Source organism: Carettochelys insculpta, chromosome 24 (genome assembly GCF_033958435.1).
Source record: "Carettochelys insculpta isolate YL-2023 chromosome 24, ASM3395843v1, whole genome shotgun sequence".
In the NCBI taxonomy this organism is placed as follows: domain Eukaryota; kingdom Metazoa; phylum Chordata; order Testudines; family Carettochelyidae; genus Carettochelys; species Carettochelys insculpta.
In genome coordinates this window covers 8,391,291-8,410,139 of record NC_134160.1, presented here as the reverse complement: position 1 = coordinate 8,410,139, position 18,849 = coordinate 8,391,291, and the positions used below count along the sequence as shown (strand labels likewise).

The following is an 18,849-nucleotide window of genomic DNA, read 5'->3' as shown; positions in this document are numbered from 1 at the left end:
CACATATTTTCATGGGAAATTTAAAAAAACTGCAAAGAAATTTTCTGTTTTGGTAAAATTGTTCTGGTCTTCAACTTTGGTCTTCCAAAGTTTTTAAAATACTTACCCTGTCCTCATTTTAAGTTTTCCTATCAATCAAGAGATTGTTTCACAAGAAATATTGAAAAACAAACATTTGTGAAAGTTTCCTGAGGGAGGAAAATGATATTTTTAAATTTGGGCTAGTCAGCATTCCTGAAGAATTACACCTACTTACAGAAAACAGAGGTTAAATGCAACTTGCCCTAGAGGTCACAAGGCCAAATGGCAAAATTGGACATTGTATGCTCTTTCACTAGTTTTAACTGTCAGACAAACATTGGCTACACAGAAGTACAACACAACACACCATCTTGAATTGTGGGATTTGTGCCCATACAAAAACAACAAAATCTGCCTTGATAGTGAAAATATACATTTTATTTTTAGCTGCCAGCAATACACGGGTATATCTGTAAAAGATGATCAGGAGTGCAAGACATCAGCATACCACAATAAATGGTATTGACTTGTCAAATATTTCGGCATACCATGCTCCAATTCCAGATGTCCTGTTCTGGGAGCCAGCGCTTCACCCCACTTCATCCTACCCATGTACAAAAGGCAAGAATTAGCGGCACAAGCTAAGTGGACTTACTTGGGATAGATATGTTTTGTTCTGAAGATTCACATGTGATATGTTCAAATCACTGTCTGAATGGCAGAGTGTACGTTTTGCTGTTCTCCTCAGCCACTGTGTTCTATATGTAGACATCTATGGGTTTGGCTCAAGACAGTTTGTCACACACATTCCTTTGATCAGAAAAGCTAGTTTGCTACTTCTGCATAGCAAGTTGATTTTAATTTTCATCTTATCAAGGAACTGCACACAACTCCTTTAAACCAGCTTTGACCTATCCATGCCAGAAAATTACCAGTTTTATGGGGAAAAATGTAATTATGCAATTATAGAGCTGCAGAAGTCCATGCGGGACTTTGTTTTGCTCTTGCATTCACAGAGTGCATGTTTGGAGTGCATAAAATAATTTCAAGGATTCACACGCATCCCGCTCAAACAGTTTTGCGCATGTCGGCAGTTTTTTCCAGAAGGGAAATCTTTGTTTAAAAATCAAATTCACGTGCATACTGTGGTCTCCACACAAAATGGGAGGTAACCAGGACAGGGAGTTTCTCCATTAAAAACGGCTACTGAAAGTGCTGTTGCTTGGGATCAGACAGAAATCCTCTTCCCACAGAATACACGTAGCATACAGATGGGAATCCTGCTACATACCACCCTGTCAACATCCTGTGGTTTTAACCTGCAGGGACTGTAGAGGTGAAACTGTTCAGACTCACCTAAGTTCTTGGTCTCTATGCTGAGGATGGAAACAAGTGAGACAGCTACAGTGATGTTGTCCAACACATACATGCATCTACTAAGAAAGACAGCAACTCATTTCAAGGTCAGCAAGTGGCCATCACATGGCATGTCCCCTTTCAGTTACTAACCAACCATATACTCATTTGAATTCTGACTATAAGGGAAAAGCTCATATTTTTAATTGCTGTAAATCCCTGACACTCAGTTGCTCACTCTATATATGTATGTGTGTGTGTGTATACACATACACACACACCCACTCCTCACTAGGTAGCAGGGACAACAGGAGCTTTAACTTACTTCCCGGGCTTTTAATCGCATCAACCATTAAATTAGTGATAGCACATTATATTCAACAGCCACATTTTGAGCATACTTAAGAGATTATTCAAGGGAAAGTACAAAGCATCTCTGATTTATACTAAATGACAGGCCTGGTAATTTAAAAAGTTAAGCATGCATAAATATGCTTTTTTGGTGGGCAGTTACCACAATCGAGTTTGCAAACTGGGTCACTGGGTACACAAATGGTTAATTATGGTCTGCATGCAGTTTCCCCAGTGTATATGACTATGTGGGCACCAGGTCCCTAATTAGGTTAGAGATCAAGCCCCCTTTTTTTAAAATCAAACTCCAAGGGGCCATCTTGATCAACATTTCACATAGATTAAATTTCGACTGACTAAGCCATACTTAAACTGATTCCTATATTCCATTTCTAGTTGAGCATTTTACACTATGCAATAGCTAAAAGCACCAAACTAATAAACTTCCTTTTTTTTACCCTCATTAACAAAACCACGTTTTAATCTGGCAAACGAATAATTCCTCTCTGGACGTAACAATGGCAAACACTAAACCGTAAAAGAGGATTTTTACTGCTAGACAAAAATTTTATTCATAGTACGAATGGGCCTTTAGAATACAGTGAATATAAAAAGGCTACAAGTCATTTTTAACCAGGTTGCTCTGCAGATTTTTCCTTTCAGTTGCTGAATACCTCTGCAATAAATCATAGTAGGGTTTGATTTCAAATGCACTGATTGCAGTTTTTGAAGATAATAGTAATAACTGAGGGTTGCTCCAGTAATAGAATTCTAGACCTAAGAAGGAAGGACAAAGGCACCACAAGCCACGTATAACGATATGGAGTACTCTGTCACTTACTTCAAGATAACTTTATGGATATATGAAGTAGCAAAAGCAGGATGCTTAGAGAGTGAGACAGTTTTTCTTAAGGCTAGTGCTCTGTCCAAAAATATTAGTGTACAAAAGTGTGTTTCTGTGAGCCTTTTCATGTTATTGCAGTAGGTTTAACATCAGAAAAAACAACCTACAGGGAATAGCACTTTCCAAACTTCTAAAATTAGTTAAATATAAAAAAGTATCATTACAAAAAATATGCTAATGCTCTTTGGAGTAGGGTTTGAGGGCCTCTAAAATAATCTAGTAATTTATTTCATGTATCAAAATCTTGACTTTTTGTTTTAAGCGAGAAAACTATTCCTTGGTTTAGAAATATTTGAAAATTGCTTTTAAAAAAATTGCAGTGCTATTACTGAGTTCTGCTGTAGAAAACCTAAGTGTACAGTAGTGCAATGATTAAGGTTACACAAAATTGCCATCCAGGTATGTAGACAAGTGACAGTCAGGGGATAAATTAATACACAGAAAGCTGGCACTTCAGAGCATTACTTTTGAAGAAAAAACAAAAAGGGTTTTTCCTTTAGAAAAATGCATACTATATGTTAAGGCAAATATTCTCTTTTAAAGGTCACTTAAACATGCTTCAGAAAAAAATCTTTAAAAATTCTCAGCAAGATTTCTACTCTAGCTTCTGTATTCACTCATATTGCTAATCATTGCATTGCTAGCTAACATACACAGTAGCTATTTGTCAACTAGAATGCTAAACTCTACACATACATTGTTTATTACAGCAGTTTTCCTAAATAAGTGTTACTAAGATGACCTACAGAGAACAAAGGCTCCTTATTACCAAAAAAGCAGCCACTTGCAGTTCTTAAAATGACCCATTGGTGGGTGTCTAGCTCTTTTGGTTTCTTCATGGTGCTCTGTCAAAACGACCCACTATCTAACTGGTGTGACCCAAAACTCAAGTTCTGCTAGCACAATGTTTTTAAACAGCCAACCATTACTAATTCTCATCCAGCTCCAGAAGGCCCATACCTCAAGTTACTCTGAGTGGCCCCTAAACAAAAATCAGACCCGGATCTCAACTCTTGCAGTTTGGGGCAGTCATATCCAGGTCTGTGATGGACACATTTCTTGTCTTTTGTTTTAAATCGAGAAGTTGTGTAGCAGTATTTTTTCTTGTTAAAAAACAGATTACCAAATAGTTTGCAAAAGGCTTTTTTTGGTAATAAGATCCTTTGGTATACATCTGGGATAGACAAGTAGATACAGCTCAATATGCTGCAAAGAGCTATTTTATCCTACGTCTAAACCTTTCAGAAGTAGAAAATTCCAAAATACATAAATATTACTTGTACCATATACCAAGAGAACAGTATGGATCAATTAATGAACTTCAGAAGTGTCTCCACATAGAAATGGACCAAATGTTTGAAAGTTTAGCTACAGTTAATATATAAAAAAAAGCAGTGGAGGACAATAATCCTTTATGCTGCAGTGTCTAGAATTACCCCAGTGCAACATTAACACAAATTGTATTGATAACTTCATATTTGTTGCTGAGAAGGTAAAGAAAAACAAGACTCACTACTCCTGTTTTACAAGTTTTAGGTCATTACTGTACCTGCTCTATCCAACCTAACATTGAATAACTGAAAATTCATGCAAAATAAACTTATTTTATATGCAAAAGAGCAGTCTGTTAGAAGCATTCTGTTATGAAATATGTGAGAAGTCATCTCTTCTGCAAATGCTGCTTAATTAGTGAGTCTCTTGGCTACATCGCTATAAGCTATTTCAATCTCTTTGTCTCCAGGACAAGTATTGGTGAATTCATCCCTGCTATAGGCATTGGTCAGGTATCTCCAGATCCCTGTCATCTCCTTGGGAATATCAAAATCACGATATTTTTTGGCAACCACCTAAAACAAACACAAAAGAAATAGGCAATGATTGCACGCTGTTTAAGTTACACCAATTCTTGCATTCTTTTTGTCTCACCATCTTCACACAGTATAAACCCTACAGTGTAATTTCCATTAAAGATGAAATCAGAAGACCTTGCCTTTGTGGGATGTATATAGACCTGTTGATACACTGTATCCAAAGAAAACAAACAAGGTAGTACTTCAGATTAACCTCCCACAACCAAGCACATAAATGTAACTTGGGGCTCCATCTGCAGTGCGAGACTGCCTAGAACAGTGTAAAAGAACGGGAAATGAATATCAGACTATGGTAATAAGAATCCTCTACCATCTCCCAGTTTTTTCTTGTCCTGTATTTGGCATTGTGTAATTTACCTGTATTACTAACTAAAGCCATTTTCTATACAGGCATTAAAAATGTGTTGAATGAAACATGGCAAAACTATCTTCCCTCTTTCAACAGTGCATTAAAACCTGATGACTTGAGACAGAAGTCTTCTTATCCTAGTTATCCGTTAGGTCTAATAGAAACGAGGGAGGCACAGAAGTCTCACAGACATTTCAAGACTTGCTCATTGAATTATTACGCAATGCTGTTAATATTGTGGTTACACTGAATGAGAACATATGTATTCAGTCTTATTTACAGTGAGATGGAATCCAGGATCTTGTATATTTTTTCCTGTTTTTTTACGTGTTATCTTGCAGCATATTATGTCCACAATAAGAAATGTAACTGACCTGGCAATAGCCCTGTCCAATGAAATCACTTACCTTGACAATGTGTAATTTAGGCAACAGGTTGCAGTCTGCTAATGTCATCTCATTGCCATCCAGAAACTTGCGGGTAGAAATGGTGATATCCTCCATGCTATTCTCATCTATTTCATCAGGGAGCGGAGTGTTCAGGTACTCATCCAATTTCTGCAGAGTTTTCAAGAGGCTACGCTCCAAAGCTGCAGGAAAAGAATACAGTTTTATGCAGAAACAATAAAGAGGATGGGTTGAAAGCCACAGTACAGCTTTCAAAGAGTTATCAATATATTAGTTATCAATACATCCCTTGTAGGGGAGCATGTCGCTTCTTCCATCCTCTTCCTGATGCAATGTAATGCAAAAGAATTGGCTAAGCTTAGATCACCTCAGTAATGCATTGAACAGGAATCAGTTACTAGAGACAATCTGGTTTTTACAATACGTGTTTTAAGAAGAGTATGAATTCAGGACTTGTATACTAAAAAGAAAACAGTGTCTACAAATTTCACTCTCTCCTTGTACCTCCTGTAGTACATCAGATGCATTTCACCCAGTGCTGCAAAACTGAAGACATCTACCTTGTCAAAATTTTTTTTCCCCATTTTAGCCTCAGATCACACCCCATTTATATGATTATATTAATTGTCCAAGCCCTGATGAGCTTTGTTTTTTTTATCAATCTGAAAACCAGCCCCAAAAGGGCATGAACATTCATCGGTTGCTCCTTTTTGTTATTTTACCCCCTCTTCATTGAGTAATGGGCCCATTTTTGGTCTTCGTATTGCTTTTAATGAATTTGTAAAATGTTTTGCTACCTTTTCTGACCCCACCTAGTTTCTCTTTTTAGCCTTGGCCTTTCTAATTTAGTCCCCCACATACTTGGTATTTTTATATTCACCTTCATAATTTGACCTTGTTCTTACTTTTTGTATGACACGTCTTTGAAGATCTGGTTAAGCCAGGGTAGCTTCACTTTTTAAAGTACATGTTAAATTTGTTGTAACTCTGCATACAGAGAAGTCTGAACTCTTAAAAAGCAAAATTAATCAAATACAACAGCAGAGGGCAGCATAGCCCACAAAACTAATGCACATCAAATTGCTCATCTCAAGTTACATTGGAAGATTTTATTTCTTTTCTAAGTGTAAACACCAGTGAAAAATAGGACTGTGTGCTTTGTTTATATGTTCCTGTAATAACCATTCAGGAATAAAATGAGACTTTTCATATAAAGGATCCAAACCTGCATTGCTCATGGCTTGTCAACCGAAAAATTTTAAATGGTATCAGAAATCAGTAGCACATCCCGTAGTTACTTTTCTCATGGCAAGTTAAAGCTTTAAGACTTTTTTAAGAAGATGCAAGCCAACAAACCAAGTGTAAATCAAAACTTTGGACTGGAACATCCTGAACACTGGGGAAGTTCAAACATGAAGTTTGCAGCTCCTCCCCCAGCACGAGCTCAAAGAAGCTGAATACCTGAAATGCACTGTAAATGCTATACAGAATTTGTAGGATAAATAGATATTTAACAAACTCTCTCCCATTCATCCCCCTAAAAAGTCTATACATTTTATAGGTACGTTCAAGTCTGCACAAGTTTACAGTCAGCCTCCCCTCTTCCCCCAGACAGTATTTGTAATGCTAATAAGCATTTTATTAAAAAATGGAACTGTTCTCTTCTAGTTTATTACTACTGTACACATTGAACTAGTTATTGAAATGATCACTGTAGGAATATTGCTTAAGCTTAATGGGGAGCTGTAAGGAAATAAGCAGGAAGGAAACTTGGGATAAGCCCCTTTTCCACAAGCCCTTGAGGGTTATGAGACAATGGCATTACAGGAAAAGCCTGGAAACCAGATGAGTAAAAGGACTATAGCAGTTTGAAGAATCTCCCTCTCTGAAGAGGTGGGGACCTGAAGCAGTTAGACACACAGACACATGCTGGGAATATCTGAAGAAAGTAGGACTACCTAGTTTACCATCAAGGAGACAAAAAAAAACAAACAAGCTAAAGACCCTTTCAGACTTTTGGGCTACATCTAAACTAGCACACTACGTCGAAGTAGCCTATTTCGAAGTTAGGACATCGAAATAGGCTACTTCGACGCGCATCGTCTACACATCCTCCAGGGCTGGTGCCATCGACGTTCAACGTTGAAGTAGAGATGGGGAACATCGAAAGGAGCCATCCTGGAGGGAAATGCGGAGCGTCCACGTGCACAGGTGCTCCTCGTCGAAATAAGGGGCCAGCAAAGCCCCAAGCCGCTCCCTTAAAGGCCCCTCCCAGACACACTTGCCCTGCACAGCACAAGATCCACACAGCCAACAACTGGTTGCAGACCCTGTGCATGCAGCACAGACCCCCAGCTGCAGCAGCAGCCAGAAGCCCTGGGCTATGGGCTGCTGCACGCAGTGACCACAGAGCCCCGCAGGGGCTGGACAGAGCATCTCTCAACCCCTCAGCTGATGGCCGTCATGGAGGACCCTGCTATTTCAAAGTAGCAAGACGCAGATCGTCTACACACACCCTACTTCGACGTTGAACATCAAAGTAGGGCGCTATTCCCATCTTCGGATGGGAATAGCAATTGATGTTTCACCACCTAACGCCAATTTCAACGTCGAAATAGCAAATGGCGTGTGTAGACATGACACGTGCTATTTCGACGTTGTGCCAGCTACTTCGAAGTAGCTGGCTAGTGTAGATGCACCCCTGAACTGCCTTTCCCCCCCCCTTTAACGCCATATGTATACTATGCAGTTCTCTTGACAAACCTCGGCTTTTGTTGCCAAAACTTGGAGTGTCTACACACAAAAGGAATTTTGTCAACAGTCTCAACAAAGCACTTTCCCCAACAGCATTATCCCTCTCTGCATTGAGGAATAATGCTTCTGTTGACAGAGTTCTCTCAACTAAAGAGCCGCATAGACGCTCCACGACCCTTTTGTTGACAGACAAGACTTGCAGTTCACCAGGCAGCCCTGCTTGCAGAGCTTCCATTAAGCCATTCTGTCGAGAGCGAGCTGGCGGTCTGGCTGCTCTCAGTCAGAGGGGAGTGTTCTCTCCATCTGCCTTTATGCGTGGGCACTATCTGTTGACAGAAGTTTTGCCAGTAGATCTCTTCCAACAGTGACTTCTGTCGACAGATTGCTGTAGTGTAGATGTAGCCTAAATGTTTCATTCCCACTGTTTAAAAAAAAAAAAAAACAAACCCACAATATTTTGGTTTTAAGAGCCTCCCAAAAGGATGCCAATACTCAGACAGACCTACTAAGTAAGCACTCTCAATAAACCTGGTGCTGTAGCTCAGGCCCCGATTTAGGAATGAAAGAATTGTGAATTCTACCCAGCACAGGTAAAAATATTGACCTCGGCACTCAATGGACTGTGCTGAGAGAGTTCAAGGACCCTTCATGGATTCAAAAGAAAAATAAGTTTAAAAAACTCTTTGTTGAAAGTTGCTCTTTGGGCTGTTGGAACAGACTGCAGAAATTTTATTTACTTCTAGATAGTTATGCTACCTTAGTTTCACAGACTGCAGTGCAAACATTACACTGATTGGTCGGTGTCAACTGCATACAATGCTCACATTAACAGGGAGGCAGTACTCTGGTTACAGTAGCTATGCTGCAGGGGACAGTTTAAAATAAGTCAAACCCACATTTTACTGGAGTTTTAAGAAATCATAGCTGTATTTCAACTGAGTGTTGCTTGAATACAGCATTGCCTAACTAGGATTCTCTCTTTCGAAAGGCTGAAGTCCTGTTGTTGAATCCTGTTTCTTGACTTAAATTATCCTTTAAAGTAACAGCTCAGAGTCCATAGACCTACAACAACAAAACCCATCAGAGAGGTATCACAGAGCAGAATTGTTCTGAATATTGTTTTCTTGAACACAGCTGCTATAATAGATCCCTGGGGCAGAAGGTTGCTTGGCAACTCGGAGTTCTTATTTACAAATCAGTAATTTAATCTAAAGTCTAAATGTTGCAAACTGAATAACCCACTGTGCCTTTAGGTCTGATTGGTTATGTCATTTTGAGATCAGTGAGGGTAGGTTTTTATTCCTGGCAACAATAATGCTAGAGAAAGGTATACACGTGGTTTTGCTTAAAATTATGGTTGACCTGCAGTAAGCAAGCACTGAAGGTTCAAGCAGTCAGAGAACCAAATAAGTCAAAGTGTAATAGTATGGACTACAATAAATTACTCTAATACATATTTTCAAATCTGATCAGCATCTTCTGGAATGAGTAACCAGCCCAGTTATCAAGACAGTTCCTTAGTTTTATTTTAACCAGGATTTGGTGTGTCTTGTACAAAAGCACTCTTTGAATGTCGATCCCAATAAGCAGGAGCCAGAATATGTGTATGTAATTGAAGTTATGAGCTCGTATTACGCCATTACGCAACAAGTTTGAAAATATACCCCAAAATTAAATTTCTACTTTATGAGAATAAAGAATATTTCAAAACCAAGTGCATGCAATTGACTACAGATTACACTAACAGTCCAGACACTGCACACTAAGTGCACTGGAGAATCAATAATTGTACAAGACATCTGCTCATTAATGCTCTAGCATAAGGACTGTCAGCAAGTGAATGAGACTGTTTACTTGACCAGTCTAATTGCTGCTCTTTTGTAACTGGCATTTGCAGCAAGTCTGCTTTCTTCACCTCAAAATTCAACTCCTGAAAACCCTACCACAGTTTCAGAGTTCACAAGGTAGATTTACAAACCTCCAGCTGGCAGAGGCTACCCTAGATGGCACAAGAGATGCAAATGTTGTTTGAACAGCAGGATACCAACTGGGATGAGAGCAGCTTGTATTTGCTAGACAAAGGATTTAGAACTGAGCTAGCTCTAGGCAAGAGCTGCTTGGTGAAACCAAAGGTTTGAATCGGGGTGGGGAAGCCATGGACCGCAGCTTTACTGGATCCAGCCTACAAGGCACAGGTGGAGAGCTGTAAGTCTCCCAGGCTGGACCCAGCCCACTGGCTGTGCTGGAAGCAGCACTGATTCCCCTGCTCCACCTCTTAGGAGAATGGCGGCTCAAGGCTCCCTGGAGAGGTGGAGAGAAAACCCTCTCCAGGGAGCAGTTCTCCATGCCACCCTTCCCTCAGCCAGGGGAGCGGATGGCATCAGCATCAGCGCAGAGTTAAGTGCCCCTTCCAAGACTCCCAACTCCAGCCTGCTCCTGACCCTGTCCTGCTCAGAGCCCTACCCTCAGCCTGTTCCTACACCTCCTTTCACAGACACCCCCATGCCCACCCTGTTCCTGCACCCACACTCTCAACCAGCCCCCCCCAACCCTCAGCCTGTTCCTGCACCCTCCCTCCTATCCAGTGCCCCCATGTGCTCCCTGGCAGCTCCCTCCTGGATGGGCTTTGAATCCTCAAGTCCCCCACTTTTGGTCTCACCCTGGACCCCCAGAAGTTATTTGGCCTGGTGGAAGACCTGAAACTCAGTTTTCCCTTCTCCACCTCCCTCTGCCTGTGGTGCTGAAGCATATGGGGGGGGTGATGTGTCTCAGTCAAGGGCCACATCTGAGGGTTGTAGGGGTTTGGGGTTTCTTTTGGGCTTCTGACATATGTGGCTTTCCCACCCCTCCCAACTGATTATTCTGTGGGTCCACTGGCCTCTGACCCAAAAAAATTTCCCCTCCCCTGGTTTAAACAAGCAGCAGCAAGATACAAGACAGGAAGAGATGTGATTTACAGATGTTCAATATTAAACTGAGACTTTCATTTCATGACTGAGAAAAGTTCCAGGGAACATAATGAGCCTATGATCTTTTAACTATTAACATGTTCTCCAGCTTCAAGGGCAGAGAACTCAAACTGAAAACTTATAGCAGTGGGGGAAGGAAACAAAAGTAGGTTCTGAAGATGGGAGGGAGAGAGACCCTCAGGTAACTGCAGGAGGGCAAGGAACACTTTCAGAATTAGTGCACATTCTCCAAGCTAAAGGTTAATTAAAGCTCAGCTTTTAAACACAATTCTTTAACGTTATCATAAATGGCGCTTCTCCAGCAATGCTTTTCACAGCTCTGATTTTCAGTAAGTTACTAAAGATTACTAATGCTGTCCAGGTTGGTTTCTAATTATATTTTTGTACAAAATGTAAGAGCCAACATCTGCCCCCCCCCCACCCCCCACACACACACAGAGTGGATTTTCAGAAGTGTGGAGCACCAACCTCCACAAACGAAATCAACAAGAATTGTGCGTACTTAGCTTCTCTGAATATTAGGACAGTAGTTTCCAATGTGAAGTTCAAAGTAAGCTTCCAGGATAGAATGTGTCTACGGACACTGAATATTTCAAAGTAAATATGATTAACTAGAAAGGAATATTGTCAATTTAAAAGCATGACTAACTGACCAAGACATCCATTAAAGTTACTGTTTGACTAAAATGTCAAATGTTGAAATGTCCTAGCCACACGAGTCAGGCAGTGTCTACACTACAAGATAAAATTGAATTTAAAAGGCATTAGTTCCATGTTAAAACATCACTGTCTTCACTGTAAATACCATTAGCTCAAACTAGTGAGCCCCAATACCAATAACAAAATGTTGATTTTACAGGATGGGTATAGTAGCATCAATTTTGAATATACAATTTCAAACAATTTCAAATAAAGGCTAGCATGGAAGCATCATTCTTTAATTCGAATTTATTAGCCTCCAGAAGTGTCTTGTATACACCCCACAAAGCTACACAGTGACCCTCCATGTATGGCCACTTCCTTCTCCGCTGCTCTCTATCCAGGTGCACAGGAAAAATATCACAGGAAGCCTGTGAATTTTTGATTGAATTTGAATTCGGCAGCACCCAGCCCTGCAAAAGGTCAGGTCACACAAATGATAGAGCTGGGCGGGGGTTGATGGGGCCACAGGCTACACCAAAGTCTGCAGAGGATGGATGGCACAGGGAACCCGGGAGGAGCTGGGGGAGGGCTGAAGGTACAGCTGCCCATCACTACACCAACATCCACAGAGGACACGTGGCACAGGGAACCTAGGCAGGTTTGGGAAAAGTCTGAATTCTGGGACAGTGCTTTGTGTTCTGAGATTTTAACATGAAACACCCGCAAGCAACAGGGGCTAAAGCACTGTGGGATAGGTACCCACAATGCACTGATGACACTGTCGCACCTGAATAGGACAATGGGGATGCAGAAACTCAACCCGGAAAAACGATGATCGAATTTCAAGAAGGTTTGTGGACACAAATTTGATTTTTAACCTCGTCCTTATGAATTTAAATTTCTTTCAGCATAGATGTAGCCACAGTTTACAGCATGTCCCAGGGAGGCTGCATGGGGGTAAGTTGAGCATCACTGCACATTTCAAAGAAATTGTATGCCATGGCAAAACTCCCCAAAATGGGTATTTACAGCCATCGAGGCCAGAAAGCCTCAATGGCCTGGCTTTCTCAAGACAGATTCGAGTCACTGGTTTCAAATCATTAACCCAAAAGACTAGGAGGCACCTGGCTCAATTATGGAGATGTTGATTAGTGGGATTTAAGATTTACAGCCAGCCTTTACAAATTACAATAGCTTGTTTGTCTTACACCCCCACAATACATCAGTAATTAAAGGTAGGTCCATTAATGGTACCAACAGTAAGAAATGAATTGCAAGTCATTAACCCCTCAATTAATAGGGCCACCAAATTACTCTGGAATTAGTAACTGATATTGGCTGCTCTCAGGAGGAAACAGTGAGAATAAGTGTTGTGGAAAGAGTGAAATTAATGTTGTCCCAGGTTGCTCATGTAGCCCTCAGAACAGTCTAAGATTACTTCAGTGCATACAAAAGTTAAGTTTTTACGTAGTTTAAACCCACTCAAAGTGGTGATCTGGCTAGCTCCTGACTTTGGCTTTACCTTCACTTTTAAATTTAAAGCACAGCTGTGCTTTAAATACAGCAGTATGTGGTTATGGCACCATTGCTGGAAAGAACTCTCCCAGGACTGTAGGTAAATTACCCTCATGAGAAGAGTAGCAAACAGTGCTGGGAGTCTGTTTACACTAGCACTTGACAGCACTTTAACTTGCTACATTCCGGAGGTTGTTTTTTCACATCCTTGAGCAAGAAAATGACAGTGCCATGAAGTGGTGGTGTGGACAAGCCCTTTCATGAAGTAGAATCTGATTAAAAGGGGTGTCTAAATCAGTGCATTTATTTCTGGACTTCAGCAGTGCTGCCTGGACACAAAACCTCTGCTACACCCTATTCTACTTTGTAGAAAGGTTGACCAAAGCTGTAAACAAACGGGAAAAAATAGCACAACTTTAAGACAGCTGCTATTGCTGTTCCCAAAACCCAGTGAAATACCAAGGCACTATAGCTCACAGGACTGAGGTCTCCTACCTTCATTGGCCTCTGGTCTGGAATTCTTGATAAAAGCAGAAAATTTGGCAAAGATGTCCATTCCAGCAGTGTTTGATTCTGGGTGCGCTGGTGAAAGCTTTAAGTACCTAAGCAAAAAGACGCAATCATTTGTGGGCAATATTCCAATTATATTGCAATACTCAGCAAGAACAACATGACCATTCAGTCATGTATTTATTAGCATTAAGCAGGTGAAGAAATGTACACACACTTCTTCAGCAACCACCACTCGACATCACTGGTTTTGACATGTGGACTTGTGGGGTACTATGGTTAAGATTTCCAAGGGAGTCAGCACTGCCATTCAAAATTTTATACCGATTGAAGCTCTCTTGTCCAGTAACACACCTGGCTTGGCAGGACTACATATGTTACTGGACCAGAGCGCATCTGGAGAGAGCTCCAGCTGTGTGGCTGCAGCAGAGCCCTGCTGGTAGCAGGGAGCACCTCTGGCAGCCTGCTCTGGGGAGCCTCAGGGGCAGACACAGGGACTCCAGCCCAGGCTGGGGAGCCCCACTGTGGGGAGCAGAGCTTGGGCTGAGGGAGCCCCACAGTCCCATTGTAGGGAGCAGGATGGGAAGCTCAGCTGGGACATGGAACCTGCTGGCAGCAGGAAACCAAACTGGGGCAGGGGAGCCCAGCAGCTGGCTGCGAACCCCAGCTAGGGCATGCAGCCCTGCTGGCAGCACCATGGCTGGGAGTCCCGGCAGGCAGCATAGTGGCAGGGAGCTGGAGTACAGCCTGTGGGCAGGGAGTTGGTGGTGGCCCAGCCAGCAGGCCATCCCTTTGTCCTCTGCAAGCAGCTAAGAGACCTGACCTCCCCTAGTCTGGCAAATTTCCCTCATTTGGGACCACACAGATTCCAAGGGTGCCTAATGAGGGAGGTACGATACCTGTAGATGTCTGCAAATGAAAAAGGTTGGAAGCCACTGCTCTATATTATGCACACACTTTAAAAAAAACACAACAATTCAGTTATTTCCAGACCCAAAGGGAAATGTTTGGTTTTATTGAATAAGTATCAATAAATGGTGTTGGTTTAAACATTTGCACTGAAGCAGGGCAATCAGAACCTGAAAATGAAACTGACTGCCAAATGCAAAACTGGCTGTTCTACTTCCATTATAAAACTTAATGATCTGCAAATAATGAACAGCAAAAACAGTGAGCGCTAAACTCAATTTTATTAACAAATTGGTATCAATAACAGGCTGGCGTGCTCTCATGACACGAGTATGACAACTTTGAAGAGCAGTGACGCGTATGCCTCATTGATGCTTGTGAGAGGAAGAAAGCAACAGCCGCACCAACAGAGCCAGGACAATTCCCTTGCCCCCCACTGTGAATGCCCATGCCTTTCAAAGCTAGGACTCTTCAGCCACATGCGAGTCCACAATCAATGAGTCTGTGCAAACTCAAGACATCATCATCGGACACAACAGACTACCTACTACTATCAATAACATAAAAGGGTTTTTTGTTTTTTTTTTTTTTGTTTTGGGGAGCGGGGGAGATTTCCTCCTCCCCAAAATGTTCAACCCCAGTGCCCCTTCAAAATAGTCTTCAGATTTATCTTGAAGTGACTAAACTATCTATATTGAGTCAGGATCTGGAATTCTAAAGCACTTCATTGCTTACTTCTGCTATATGGACTACCAGAGGACCTGCCAATTCCACTGGAGAATATGAAAAACCCCATATACACATGTAAAATGGGTATCCAGTTACATATGAGGTCACAGTTAACAGTTCTGGGTGGGCTGTGACTTTTAGTTACGTGTTCACTGGCAGACCTTTACATGGTGTAATGACTTCTTGAGGTCCCTTCCTGTTCTATGAGTCTATACCAGAACATTTTATGTTAAATATTTGTAAAGTTCAGGAGATAAAATACCCAGCTAAACGTTACAAAGAAAAATGTTAATGAACAATCCTGTGCAAAAGGAAACACACTGCTCTTTTGAATACTGTACTGAGATCTGTCTTATGGCTCTTTTCTGCGAAGCAGGGATGTTTTCAGAAGTTTCCTTATCACTTTGTAAGGGGAATCTCTTGATCAATATAAACAATATTGGTAGGGCTGTCTGGGTCTAGGATGATTACAGTGCCCTGAGTGCGGGGAGCAGGGACTGGAGGAGTGAAATAGTGTGGCAGCCACCATGACTGCTGCTCCTCAGGCAGGCCCTGAATATTGGTATGTCACTTACTTTGAATAAAGATAGCACTCATTCTGCATTGGTACTTCTCCTAAACATAAAAATTGTAATATTCAGTCACTGTGTTATCTGAAGTCTGAACATTTTGACTGAACTTTCTAGCTTTCTGCTGATGTTATAATTAGATAATTAGATAGGTGGCCTTTTATTTTTTCCCCTAAAATATGAACCAAATGTGTTCAGTTGTCTACTATTTATCTGCTGGATATTCTGGCCCTCCCTTTTACTGGGACCCCACTCTTTAAATACCCCTCTGAAACCATCCCCCCACTCATGCAGCTGATGAAGTGGGTCTTTGCCCACGAAAGCTTATGCTCCAAAATACGTTAGTCTATAAGGTGCCACAAGACGACTTCTTGTTCTCTCTGCTGGATATTATGAGACTAGATATAAATTACATTTGTACCCCTAAAAATCTTTGTTTTCCAATGTTTATCTTCCCAAAAGATATTGGTTACTCAACTAAGATTCGGCTGGTTAAAAAAATTGCTAGGAGATTTCTTTTCAACTTCCATCTCCCAAACCAATACAACCACCTTACTAAATTCTGTTGTAATGTACTTTTATCAGGAGTATCAAACCTACTCTGAAAATAGTTTATGAAAGTCATGCTAAGCAATTAAATACACCTAGCGAATAACTGTGTGTAGAATAAATAATAATGATGTGTGGAAAGTATTCTGTCTAGAATTAATCAATTAGTTTAAATAAAAACTATGAAGTCAGTTTTTAGTCCCACCAAACAGTGCAGAACTAACATACACAGTTCCAAAAATCAGTAGAATTGTCCGTAATGCTCCCCCATAATGCCACCACCTACTTGTTCCTTTTCCCCCAACGGATTCCCCTACTATTTACTTAATACCAAAATAAGGGGTTGAATAGCTTTTTTTAATTCTCAGTCCAGTCCTTTTTTTTTTTGTGCTGGTTCTTGCCAGTGCCAAGTACTGGCATCTTGACAGCCCCACCCTCAGGATTGGCTGGAAGGAGTGCGTGGCAGGAAGCTGGTTGAGTACTGGCTCCTCTTTTTACAAAGCAGCATGGCTCAGATCCCTCCCACTTGTGGACTATCCACTGAGATGAAGGGTAGGTGTACATTGCAATAAGGCAAGTGAATGCAGCAAATGCAGATGGACACAAACTACAGGTTGAACCTCTCTAATTAGACACACAGCCGTAATCTGGCATGATTTTAGTGAGCTAAACCATTTATGATGAGGTGAATGGCCAAACTTTCCTCAGTCTCAGTTTGCTTACAGCTAGCAGTCCTGGCTCTCAGTGTTCTATGCTGTTCCTTAGCTGTAATTCTAAGAGGCCAGGATGCAGTTTATATGTTAGTAATACCACTAAGATAATATCGACCTCCTGTGGTCCTGCAAATTCTCATCTGGCACTGGCCAGGTTCCAAGAGTGCTGGAGTAGAGAGATTCAACCTGTAGTTTTGATAGTACTAGTTCAAAACACGGTGGCAGTAAAGTCATGACAACATGGGCAGTAGCACAAGAAAACCAGTTTAGTACACACAATGGTTTGCATAACCCATGTTGCTGTTACTTTGTTGCGAGCATTATCTGAGCTAGCTAATCAAAGTTAGTTTGAATAACATCTGCATGTTCTTCAATTGCAAGGTAGACGTTCCCTAAGGGTGAGCTTTCTGGATCAGAGTTTGATTTAACCCATTATACACAGAAGCCATCCACAGAAGTCTAACTTGGACTTTGAACACCCTCAGAGGTGTGTTTTCAGTTTCAGGGTTTTGCTCAGGACATCTCCTCCTCCTTTAGGTGGAGACCACTAACTGTCTGTAGACATCTTTAAAATCAGTGCAAGACCCTGCATGTCATATTTAAGGCTCAGACATTAGGCAGGGAGAGCACTTACAGAATTTTGCATGATTGTAAAGACTCAATAGTGGTTTACAATAAAAATCCAATCAGAAAAGAATTAGATTAAAATATAAGCCTTCTGACCAACATGATGTGGCTTTATTAGCCTATAGTAAAACAATCTCATTGGTAACTGATCAATTCCTCTGGACCTTTTCAGATGACTGAATAGACACAATGGCTCTTTACCATTCCAAGAACAGCTTAAGGTAGCCTGGTATGCTTGGTGTATAGTTCTGTTTCTTTAAGCTGAGACTTTTTATAACCTTAACTTTGATCTTTTTCTATGCAGGATAAAAATACCTCAGATTCATTGTACTCTTACATCATAATAGTGCTTGACATTCCAGATGATATTAAAATGCTCACAAATGTTAATTCAAAATACTCTTAAAAGCCAAGTGTGTGTTCAGAAAAGAGAGACTTGTCTTATGGACAGTCAAGCACACATCTAACACAGTGAATCTTATACTTGAACAGAACTGGAAAAGTTCTGCTCCAGGTTCTTTTAAACCACTCTAGAGCAGAGACTAATTACATATTTCTGCAGCAAGCATATAAAATTACAGTGGAAAGCTCCCCTCTTACCACTGCAATCCAGTGCTCAGTGAATGGAAAATTGAGCTCTAGACAGAGCAGAACAACTGTAGGCAGTTATACACAGTCTGCTTTGCTCCATTACACTTGCCAGGCCAACGAAAAGGAAACATTTTTGAAAACATGTTACTTAATATCAACTGGTCTAAAAGACTGACCTCAAGAATCCCTAAAAGGGGAATTAAGAAAATGAGATGGTCCAGAAACTCTCTTCCTGAAGGTTCAGAAAAGAAAGAGCTCAGCTAGCCCGCAACTATGCCTCATCAACACAATAGCCTGCCAGTTTAAAGACTACTTGACAGTTTCCTACTCTTCCTAAGGAATAAAACATGTATTCACATCCTTCCACCACAACTTTGACAGGTTTAAGTTTCAATATTAGTTTGGCATGCACATATAGAAGCACGGTTATATTACTGTATGTGGCATGAAAGACCCACACCACAGAAAGGCTTGCAAAAATTAGCTACTGCCAACTTGTATGCTGATATGATT

At 41.0% G+C, this 18,849-nt stretch overlaps 1 protein-coding gene across 1 annotated transcript in view; it reads right to left on the bottom strand.

The window, feature by feature from the left end:
• Nucleotides 1–441: 441 nt before the first annotated feature.
• The window catches only part of CLIC4 (chloride intracellular channel 4), a 60,753-nt gene continuing 42,345 nt past the window's right edge, over nucleotides 442–18,849 (bottom strand). The window contains exons 4-6 of the mRNA XM_074976109.1: nucleotides 13,635–13,741; nucleotides 5,260–5,441; nucleotides 442–4,479 (exon numbers count right to left, since the gene is read on the bottom strand). Coding sequence (XP_074832210.1) covers nucleotides 4,315–4,479; nucleotides 5,260–5,441; nucleotides 13,635–13,741 — 454 coding nt within the window. The 3' untranslated portion in view covers nucleotides 442–4,314. The remainder of the gene's footprint in view (nucleotides 4,480–5,259; nucleotides 5,442–13,634; nucleotides 13,742–18,849) is intronic.